Source organism: Thalassophryne amazonica, chromosome 7 (assembly GCF_902500255.1).
Source record: "Thalassophryne amazonica chromosome 7, fThaAma1.1, whole genome shotgun sequence".
Taxonomy (NCBI): Eukaryota; Metazoa; Chordata; class Actinopteri; order Batrachoidiformes; family Batrachoididae; genus Thalassophryne; species Thalassophryne amazonica.
In genome coordinates this window covers 105,703,010-105,715,169 of record NC_047109.1, presented here as the reverse complement: position 1 = coordinate 105,715,169, position 12,160 = coordinate 105,703,010, and the positions used below count along the sequence as shown (strand labels likewise).

Below are 12,160 nucleotides of genomic sequence, written 5' to 3'. Positions count from 1 at the left end.
TTCCCAGTATGCTTGTTTAGTTCGGAACAAAGCGTACTCAGCTTTTTTTGGTATATAAGGTATTTAAGTTATATTTCACATTTATAATTTTGTTCAAAGTAGTCCTACTCTTAGTTTGGGAATGTAGTGACTCAAGTACCTTGAGTTCTGCTTCTAATGAAATTACTTTTTCATTAGAGGCCTTTTTCTTGAAAGCCGCATAAGATATGATTTTCCCTCATAAATAAGCTTTTAGTGCATCCCACCAGGTACTAATAGATGTGTCGCCAATTTTATTTGATTCCTTAAAAAATTGAATTTCCTCTCTAATCAATTTAGTAAATGATTCATCCCTAAGTAATGACACATTCAGTCACCACCTACGGCTTTTCTGAGTTTGTGAGAATTTTTTTACGCAAAGAAAAACCGGTGCATGGTCTGAGATTACAATGTTACCTATACTTGAGTCAACTGAGTTGTTTACCATCATTTCTGATATTAAAAATAATCTATCCTTGTATAAACATTATGCATGGGTGAGAAGAAAGAATAATCTCTGCTATCGGGGTGCATCAGTCTCCAGATATCCCGAAGGCCGTTATCAGAACATAATTGCCTGATGGCCATTGCTGACCGGCTTTCTGTATTACTACGTGGTTGTGACCGGTCTAAATCCCTGTCCCAAATTTGGTTAAAATCTCCAGCCATAATTATTTGAGCGCCATCTGAATCCAAAAGAATTTGTGATAGATTATGAAAAAATTCTGGTCTATCCGAAATAGGTGCATAAATGTTACAAAAAATTACTGGTGTGTCCAGCAATTGTCCTTTGACAACAACATATCTACCATCCTGATCCCGCAACACTTCAGTTTCAATGAAGTTAACGGCCTTGAGGACAATGATAGACACCCCTCTACTATTGCTTGTTCCAGTGCTTGAAAACACTTTTCCTATCCAAGAACCTTTAAACTTAACAGATTTGGTTAAATGGGTCTCCTGAATATAAGCTATATCAACTTTAGAGGACTTTAAATATGCCAAGATCTTCTTTCTTTTAATAACATTATTTAATCCCTTTACATTCCAGCTGGCCAATTTCAAGTCAATTATACCATCCATCAAGTTAAGTAAAATGTAACATGTAAAGATAAAGATTAGGGTTGGTCGGTTGTGGCATAAGATGAACAATACAGGGAAATATAAAAACACGACACACAAAAACAGAACATGAACGCACCCCATAGAACAAGAGTGGAGTGAAAAACAAAACAAAAAGCAAGGCATAGCCATGCTAAAAAAATAAAAAATAAAAACATTGTGCGATCACTGGCCCTCAACTTCGTGACCCCTCGCCAACTAAATATTACCTCCTAGTAAATTCTCATATTCTAACTTAAATAAACAGAAAGAGAATATTAATTACTTATATGAAATGAATGTGTAATTTTTCTTCTTTTCTTGGGTTGACAAAAATTTACATTTTTCTGAAAATAAATAGTTTGATTTTTTTCCTTTATCACAAAAATAAGTAAGATAGTAATAAACTGCGTTTTAATCATAAGTAAAATATCTTATCAGCCAAAATAATCTTCCTCCATTTTTCCAATCACAAAAATAAATTAAATTGTTATTTTACTTACTACTTAAATCAAAGGATAAGAATAAAAGATCTTTCCTTATTTTCCATTTTTATCCCTTAATTTCATTTCATTTACCCCCCCATCTAAGGATAAATAAGTGGGTATGTTTTATTATCACTGTCATCCCAATATGAAATAATTATGACAACAACAATAAAACAAACAAACAAACAATCCATTAGTATTGTTTTTCCCCTTCAATAATATGTGAAGGAAAATATAAGTGTGTTAATCAGTTGCTATAAGTCTCCAAAAGTCACGTCAAAATACAAAATATGAGTTCAGCAAATACAACAGGTAGAGTGAGTTTCAGCACTTACATATGAAAAAATTCCAGTTCACTGATCATTGGTCTTTCGGGAATTTTTTTGCAATAAATTCCGGTGAAGTAAATCTGTGACGAAATCTGCTGTGTTTTATTTCAAGGGTTGCAGGGAAACGGAGAGCATACTCCACCTGCCTCTCTCCCAGAGCAGCTCCAACTTGGTTGAAAGACATACGGCGGACCGTTGTTTCCCTCGAGTAGTCGGGAAAAAACATGATTTTAACTCCCTGCCAAATGATCTGACCTCTTTCTCTGGCGACACGGAGTATTTCTTCTTTATCTCGATAGCGGAGCATGTTGACCATCACGGGCCGCGGGCGCTCTCTCTCTCCCCGGGCGCGCCTTGACGCACCTACTCAATGTGCGCGCTGTATCTCCAGCTCCCCGAGCGGGTGGCCCAGCATCACTGGAAGCTCGTGTTGCAGGAACTTTATCATGTCATTCCCTTCTTTGGACTCTGGCAGGCCCATAATTTTAATATTACAACGTCTCTCCCTGTTGTCTAAATTTTCCAAATGGGCTCTCACTTTTTCTAGTTCCTCACGAAAAGTCACCAGCTCAGTCTCTGATGGGCCTCTGCTTTCTTGCAGCGCCACCACTCTCTCCTCCATGTCATCCACACGTGATGTCAATGTTCCAAGTTTCGTCTCGATCTCCCCTATTGACGATTTAATATCTTTTGTGTCTTTTTCAATGTTCGCAGTTGAGTCACGTATTGCCTGTATCTGAGGAGCCAGAATCTCTAGAGTTATTGTCCCTTCACCACTGGCTGTGGCACTTGACGTAGCATTGGATGTAGCATTAGCCTCGGGCTGCAGCAACTCACCTGCGGCTTTGCTAACATACGCATCCATCCTCTTATTAGCTTTAGCCTGTTGCTCGAGCGGGGGATCGAGGCGTTGTATCTTTCCAGCACCGCGTCCAGGCATTGGTATATCAAGTCAGTTCAGCTTCGAGATTGTTAATCTCACAAAAAGTACAGTCCTTTCAACAAAAAAGGGCGGAATAAAAGATGAATTTCAATATATTTGGCTTAGGGTCACGGAGCAACTTTTCAAGCAGCCATCTTCGCCAAGAGCCCACGTGATCTCTCCCATTTGTCCAGCTTTAACCCCCACCCCCCAAATATAGCCATCATTTGTGCGAAGCACATTTGAATCAAGACATTAAATGTACCATACCAACTTTATTTATAAAGCACCTTAAAACAGCCAACACTGACACAAGGTGCTGTACACTACAAACATCATACAAAAAAAAAACAAAATAAAACTAAAATGAAATTAAAAAGTTATCAAACTAAGGCCCAATGGTGTCAAAAGGCAAAAGCAAAAACATGAGTTTTTCAACGAAATTTAAAATTAACCAAAGAAGGTGCCACCCTAACACCCAGAGGCAAGCTGTTCCACAGTTTGGGAGCAATATAACAGAAAAAGCCCCCCTGAGCTTTCTTTTTGACCTTGGCACTTGCAGAGGAAGCTGGTCAGCCAACCTGAGAGACCGACTAGGTATATAAGGCTGAAGAAGCCCAGAGAGATATGATGGAGCTAAACCATGGAGGGAGTTAAAAACAAGCATAAGAATTTTAAAATGAACTCCAAAATATACTGGCAACCAGTGAAGTGCGGTCAGGATGGGAGTCATATGCTCCCTCACCCGAACCCCTGTCAATAGCCATGCCGCAACATTCTGACCCAACTGCAAACGGGAGAGAAGCGACTGGTTTACTCCCACAAACAGCAAACTGTAGTAGTCCACAAAAGATGACACAAAAGCATGAATAACTATCTCAACATGTTGCCTGGAAAGGTTTCACTGTTGTAATTTGACTATCCATTTTAAGATCACCATCCATATTAAAAAAACCAAGATTAAAAATAACAGGTTTAAAATATGCTTCCAGGGGTCCCAAATCGACACAGGAGGGCTTGCAAAGACTACTAAGTCCATTTTCTTTTCATTAAAATTTAAGAAATTCAAGGCCAGCCAGGCTTTAATATCCTCTAAGCATGCTGAGAGCCGTTTCAACATCTGACCATCCCTCTGTGTCATGGGCAAATAAATTTGGCAATCATCTGCATAGCAATGGAATAAAATTCCATGCCTTCTAAAACTAATCCCCAGAGGTAATACATATAATGAAAAGAGCAAAGGCTGAAAAATAGAGCCCTGTGGAACACCACATGACAAAGGGACTACAGATGATTCAAAGCCACCAATATTCACAGAAAACATCCTGCCTGTTAAATAAGAGTGGAACACAAGCACGGTACTAACAAAGCCTACCAAATGATGTAGTAGAGATTAAATAAAATACTGTGATCAACAGAATCGAAAGCAGCACGTAATTCGAGCAAAACCAAGATAATACAGTTCCTAGTGTCACATGCGAGAAAACCTTCATTAAAGACCTTAACTAATGCAGACTCTGTGCTATGAAACAGCTGACTGACCTGACTGAAACTCCCAAAATCCCATTTTCATTCACAAACTTACTTAACTGGCAATAAACAATTTTCTCTAAAACCTTAGACAAAAAAGCAATTTAGAGATTGGCCACCAAGACCATATGATCAAGGCTGGGTTTCTTAAGCAAAAGCTGGACCTCTGCATATCAAAATTTTGTTGGAACCACCCTAGAAGACAAACTACGATTCATAATTGCAAGCACCGGCTGCCCAATACACAGCAAAGTGTCTTTAAAAAATGGTGGAGAGACAGGATCATAAAGAGAACCAGATCTGATATGCCCCACTACATGCTCTAAAAATAAAAAGGTCACAGATTCAAATTGAATAAAAGCAGGAGGACAAGAAACCAAAGCCGAAGGGTCAAAAGCAGGAGCTATAATAGAAGCCCTAATATTATCAGCTTTCTCCTTAAAAAAAATTATTGCACATATCTGAGAAGGCATACAAACATACAATTTGTGCAATATCTAATACAGAGTCAGGTATCTTGAACAACACACGTGGGTTATGACCATAAGAGGAAATAAAAATCGCAAAATTATTTTGCAAAATGTACTTTTCACACAAGCTATTTTTGTTGTTGTAATATTTAATGATTTTCATGAATAAAGCTGTGAAAAAAGCTGGCACAGCGCGTACAGGATTACAGCTGCCGGCGCCTATGTTCTCTATTAAATATTGTCTTATTGTTCTGATTGTCACATATGGGGACACCTTTAAGGGACTTTATCCACCCTTCTTTCGTCAAGTTACAGACATTTGTCGAAGTGTTATCTACAGATACAGCCATGTCCGTGTACTTACACAGAGCATGCATTTCTGCGTTAAAACGTTTTGCTCCCCATGGCATTCCACGTGGCTGGCTTACAGAGTACTCATCATGCATGCGCAAAACAATGTAATAATGGTCTACTACCATTTTATTATGTACATTTCTCATTTTAGCAGTATTAAAGCAAAATGTGTGCTGTACGAGGTCTGTGAGAAAACTATCCAACCTTTTTATTTTTTTTAAAAACTATATGGATTTGAATCATGTGCATTTGCATCAGACAAGCTTGAACCTTTGTGTGCATGCATTAGTTTTGTCATGCCTGTCGGTTGCGTCATCCACCTGTGGGCAGGCTTTGAGTGAGCACTGGTCCACCCCCCTCGGCGGATTTTTATTGTTTAGGAATGGCGGAGCGACTGCTGCTTTGTTCCATGAAAAAGTTTTAAAAAGGTCGGATACTTTTCTAACAGACTTCGTATATCGACTGACAAAATGATTCTTCATTTTCATAAATGTTAGTTTCTATAAAGGAGAATAGTTTTTTAATGTTTAAAATAAACATTAAAAGTTTAAAGTTAATTATGTTAACTCATGATTCATTTTGTTTTCCTTAATTTGTTTCCTTCTTCCTCAAAAATCAAAAACTAAACAAAAACAAAAGAAAATAAGAATGTTGTTAAAGTACTGGCTAAAAAACAGTACTTGTAAGAGAAGCAATATCGTTTAGGTCTTTGCAATACTCAACCGTAGTCATATTAAAGACAAACCACATATAATACATGTTTAAGAATAGCACAGTATTACATATACACCTACCTGACAGCAAGGATGTGCATCGGCTGTGATCGTTGGACGCCGCTTTGGGGCAACATAATGGACGAGTAGGGCGGTGGCTCAGGAGATACATGGCAAAGTGAATGTGAGTGCTGCCCCTGCCGTGGCTGGTTGTGTTGCATATGCTGATGATAATGATGGTTGTAGTGAAGAGGGTGTTGGTGTTGGTGTGAGGAAGACGTCATCTGTCCATTGTGCAATAGTGGGGTGGTTTCCATTTGCTGACCACTGCAGTTAGGATACAGACTCTCAAACGACGAGTTCATATCATTCACGAGGGCCTCCAAATCGACATCGTCCTCTGAAAGACACACACACAGAGCAGCACATCACCTACTGAATACACCACACCTGACAAAATAAAGGTCAACCAGGCTCTGTTGATGAGTTCCTTCCTTCTTTGTAGAGATTCTGGTGTCCAGCAAAATTTGAAGCATACCTTTGTAAGTGTATATGTTTATTTAAAATGAGACAATGCATATTAATGAATATTGTTACATGTAAATATGTCAGATTATAGCATGATGCTAATTTCCATCTGTAGTCCCAGTAACATAGAAACAGACTAAGACCACACAACATACCAAAAAGTATGACTCCTACAAAATTTATTTTCTCATAAAATTAATTTGATTAGGATTATAAACGTTCAACTGAGATATTGGTGACACAATGCCCAACCCCGCCACTTTTTTAAAACCACATCCCCACCCCAGGAGATGGGAAGAAGATACTGACCTATTTGTTAACTGCATGTTTAAAAACTATTGCTTTTGTCTTGCAAACTTTACATAATCACAAAAAAAGAAAAAATTATATAGACTGCACTCAGTGCACACTTTTACCAAGGGCTAACTCTCCTGTTTGTTTGTCCCTAACTAAGCTCAATACAAGTAAGGCTGCTGTTTCACCAAAGAACAAATAAGACAGAAGTTATTGGTGGGAACTATAAAATAAAGATAAATTAAAAACAATGGTGGATCTGCATCAGAGTCAAAATGTTGCTTACTCTTCCATGTGCAAAGGACGACATCTACACCCAAGTTAATCAAAAGTTAAATGGTTACGAGGTATCCAGACAAATAAGCTTCTATAGTATGTTCACAATATGTCAATAAATAAGTCAGGCTTTATTATGACAACACACAGAATTCTAATACTTTATTTCCACATTAAAGCTGTATGGCCTTTGTTTTTTTTAAGACTTAAGGCAGAAAATAATTTTCTTTGGCACCACTATAATTTTATTCCTTGGCATTTAAATAATGGATTCACAATATAATATGCCAGAATAATCAAAATTTGCACTGTCTGGAAACTATTTAGAGTTTTGACCCATGATGAGTAGAAATTCAAGTGATCAGACGTCATGACCTACATTTGGTAGTAACGTCATAGATCACATGGGGGCTTCTCCTAAACTACGGGAGGATGACAGGAAGGATAATGCAAATGCCAACTGGAGCAAAGAAAGGCAGCGTGATGCCAGCTGGCAGCTCGCTTGAACAAAATAAATCAAAATGGTGGAAAACGCTCTGAAACAGCTTATTTCTGCCTAAATCTGTTTCTCGTAAAGTTAGTGAGAAATAAACACTTCTTAAACTAATAACACTGATTTTAAAACCAGATAACACCTCTGAAGTGATTTACAAGACATCTTATGGATCTTAGCATGCACGCCCCAGGAATGTGCATCAAACAAGTCGATCAGGTCACAGGTAACTTCAAAACCTCCCACATGCGCTTCCTCCTGCATTCCATCTGCCCAATGGCATAAGGAAAAGACAATATTGGCCATGTAATTCCACCCAGATAAATACGTTTTCATTCAAATGAGCTGTAATTTTTCAACATGTTACAACAATAAACTTACATTATAATGCTTGTATTTTAAGAGAAACTAAATTTTGTCAGTTTTGTGAAATTTGAAAGGCTGTACAGCTTTAATAGTCGCGATCATGCAAAATTAGAAGTTCCTACTTACATTCATTTGTGACTTATTTTAAGTCTTACAAAACTACAGCAGCACATTTTGTGGCTCTAAACCCTACTTAATGATGACAATAATAAGAATTCTACATGATCTTGGATCATCACTACATTGTAACCTTCTGTACTGTCTCCAGATTTACATGTGTAACATTCATGAATGATAATAGTTTACAGAAACCTTGTCAGCCCTGACTAAAACAATGTAACATAAAATTTACTAAAGGCAAAACAGGCATTATGATTTTAAGACAGTATATCCCAAGAAAAAAAGAATGAAATCCTGAAAACATTCTGTTTTGGTTTCAAACACTTCCGGCAAAGAAGTAAAGTCCCTGCATATTCTTGGGACTTTCCCATTTTCCATTTCAGTTTCACTGCTGCTTCATTGTGGCCAGAGGTTGAACCCATGACCCCACCTTGTATTGCCTTACCATAAGGGAGGAAGAAATAAAAAAAAACTAAAGGCACACAAGTACCATACACTGGTAACCAGTTTTACGAGAGCGCTTAATCAGCAAGAATATCTGGACTATGTGCATAGAGTCAGTTTTACCCTGTGAGCCAAATCTCCTGAGTTAAGAGGTGCAAGTACAAACCTGTCTGAAACTCAACAACTTTTACCACTGCGGCTCTGAGAAAAATTTCTGTATTGTAATCATCGGCTGTTCTAAATTCACTGCACGTATGAAGTATTCTGGTTTCAAAAGCTGTGGATGGTTGTGGAATTCTTTTCAGAGGAGGAATGTATTCTCAAAGCCACTGTGAAAAACCCAAAGGAGATTTAAATTTATGAAGCATATTTTTTGACAGACTTCAGGAGCACGCAAGTTGAAGTGGGCTCAGTTGAAGCTCTTGTCTAATTGCTTCATGGTGTGAAACATTTATAATCTGGCTGCTTAACTTTGCTCTTTCTAAATTACATCTTATGATTAATAATTCTTCATTATTAAAAAGAAATCCATCTCATGAGTTCATCTTCTGTCCACACAGAACCTGTAACCACAGTGGAGAACACAAGGACACCACTAGAGGGAGACAAGCTCTATATTGTATGAAGCAGAGGCATTCCAGCATGTGTTTCAAGTGCAGGAGCTTCAAAAACAGTATATTTATTAACTATGAAGATATTCAGTGGATGATGTAAATATGTCACTTTTTGTTGTGGTTCTTATTTTACATGTAACACAGCCCATATTTTCTGAAAATTCTTATTTCATAACTTAGAGGAATACTTTGCGGTATGAACTTAGAGATATGAGAGAATCAGGGGCACAACAGAAGTGAGAGAGATTAAGAAAACTGCAGGAAAGTATACAAGCTAATGCTATTAACTGATGGGTATTGTTAAAAAATTTTCCGATAGCAATGCCATTATTGATTCTGCCTATCAGTCTGATTCTTCTTCAATTCCCTTATTGATTCTTCATCAATTTTCTTTGTGTGTGTGTGTAAATGTTTAAAATTTGGGGTAGAATTTTGGCAACAAAAAGTGATGTTGCCAATTTTTCTGTCATGGTTTAGATGGTTTGCTGAAACCAAATTGAAATATGGTGTTTTAAACCTCAATTTCCACACACTGTTTCTCTGTAGAAGATTACTTCAATAAGGATCTGTATAAATATAATATTAAGCTTATTAGAATGTTACAAAAGTGTTTCAACTGTCCCAAAGAAAATATTTGAACAGAAATTGATAAGATGGCAGGTTTAGCTGAAGAGGTTTGAACTGTGTGCTAACTTCAGAATATGCAAAACTGAATGATTTGGTACTGAATACAACCCCTGGCAATAATTATGGAATCACCGGCCTCGGAGGATGTTCATTCAGTTGTTTAATTTTGTAGAAAAAAAGCAGATCACAGACATGACACAAAACTAAATCTGCATCTAAAAAGGAGTGATCACACCTTGGAGAGCTGTTGCAAAAAGTGGACTGACATGAATCATGGCTCCAACACAAGAGATGTCAATTGAAACAAAGGAGAGGATGATCAAACTCTTAAAAGAGGGTAAATCATCACGCAATGTTGCAAAAGATGTTGGTTGTTCACAGTCAGCTGTGTCTAAACTCTGGACCAAATACAAACAACATGGGAAGGTTGTTAAAGGCAAACATACTGGTAGACCAAGGAAGACATCAAAGCATCAAGACAGAAAACTTAAAGCAATATATCTCAAAAATCAAAAATGCACAACAAAGCAAATGAGGAACGAATGGGAGGAAACTGGAGTCAACGTCTGTGACCGAACTGTAGGAAACCTCCTAAAGGAAATGGGATTTACATACAGAAAAGCTAAACGAAAGCCATCATTAACACCTAAACAGAAAAAAACAAGGTTACAATGGGCTAAGGAAAAGCAATCGTGAACTGTGGATGACTGGATGAAAGTCATATTCAGTGATGAATCTCGAATCTGCATTGGGCAAGGTGATGATGCTGGAACTTTTGTTTGGTGCCGTTCCAATGAGATTTATAAAGATGACTGCCTGAAGAGAACAAGTAAATTTCCACAGTCATTGATGATATGGGGCTGCATGTCAGGTAAAGGCACTGGGGAGATGGCTGTCATTACATCATCAATAAATGCACAAGTTTATGTTGATATTTTGGACACTTTTCTTATCCCATCAATTGAAAGGATGTTTGGGGATGATGAAATCATTTTTCAAGATGATAATGCATCTTGCCATAGAGCAAAAACTGTGAAAACATTCCGTGCAAAAAGACACATAGGGTCAATGTCATGGCCTGCAAATAGTCCGGATCTTAATCCAATTGAAAATCTTTGGTGGAAGTTGAAGAAAATGGTCCATGACAAGGCTCCAACCTGCAAAGCTGATCTGGCAACAGCAATCAGAGAAAGTTGGAGCCAGATTGATGAAGAGTACTGTTTGTCAATCAATAAGTCCATGCCTCAGAGACTGCAAGCTGTTATAAAAGCCAGAGGTGGTGCAACAAAATACTAGTGATGTGTTGGAGCGTTCTTTTGTTTTCATGATTCCATAATTTTTTCCTCAGAATTGAGTGATTCCATATTTTTTTCCCTCTGCTTGGTCTAAAAAAGTAACCGTTACTGACTGCCACAATTTTTTTTCCTGATTTCTTATAGTGTTTCTTAAAGCCAGAAAGTTGCCATTTGAAATGACTTTAGTTTTGTGTCATGTCTGTGATCTGCTTTTTTTCTACAAAATTAAACAACTGAATGAACATCCTCCGAGGCCGGTGATTCCATAATTTTTGCCAGGGGTTGTACATATTCTACTGATAGAGCACCACCTTGTAGGCCTACTGCCTAACTATGATGTCACAATGTGTATATAATAATGGGTAACACTGCCACACTGTAGTGAATGTGACATTTTTTCATGACAAGAGCAGTGTGATACACATTCTGGAAGGTCTTGTCCACACTGCCAGTGATGAGGCCTCAAAGTCTGTGAAGCACTCCATGACTACCTTGGTAATACACGGAATGGTTATACTCCAAGACTTAATGGGTGTGAGAAAAGAGTGGAAAGAAGCTTGCATACATCAAGCTCACTGACACAAGAGCTCAAAGTTATGCAGCAGTTCGGGTTGTCTTTGACAACTACACCAAAGCCACCTCACTGAAACAAAGTACTTGAGAATGGAGATGTGACAAGGTGAAGGAAGTCAGATCTTTCAAAGTTGAGGATTCAACCCAGATCAGAGACAAGGCCACTTTCCTTGCAAGTAATGGCACAAAGGACTCTCTCACCCTCTGCCTGGCTCAGGAACTGATCGACAATGGTATGGTGAACATCGTGAATGTCACACGCAACAGCGTGATAGTGAACTACAACTGTAACATTGCTACCACAGTTAGCACTCAAGAGGAGGCCAACATGCTCATGATCCTTCGTGCTGTAGAAATTGCAGTACAATTGTAGTGCAATTCTAAAAAACTAATTCTGGGGACACTGTCCACATCTACACACAGGACACCAATGTTTTTCTGTTAGCTCTTCATAGAGTGCCACAACTTGGCAGAAATGCTGCACTCATCATGGGTACTGCAGACTGCTGCCACATAATCCTGTTGCAACCCATCTATGACACTCTTCTTGGACCTAGAATTGCAGCCGCCCTCATCAGCTGGCATGTGCTGCCAGGGTGTGACAC

The 12,160-nt window shown here is 38.2% G+C and overlaps 1 protein-coding gene across 4 annotated transcripts in view; it reads right to left on the bottom strand.

The window, feature by feature from the left end:
* The window catches only part of grb10b (growth factor receptor-bound protein 10b), a 222,973-nt gene that overhangs the window by 164,623 nt on the left and 46,190 nt on the right, over positions 1-12,160 (bottom strand). For all 4 annotated transcript variants that reach the window (XM_034175270.1, XM_034175273.1, XM_034175272.1 and 1 more), the window contains exon 4: positions 6,007-6,325. In XM_034175270.1, the coding sequence (XP_034031161.1) occupies positions 6,007-6,325 (319 nt within the window). The remainder of the gene's footprint in view (positions 1-6,006; positions 6,326-12,160) is intronic.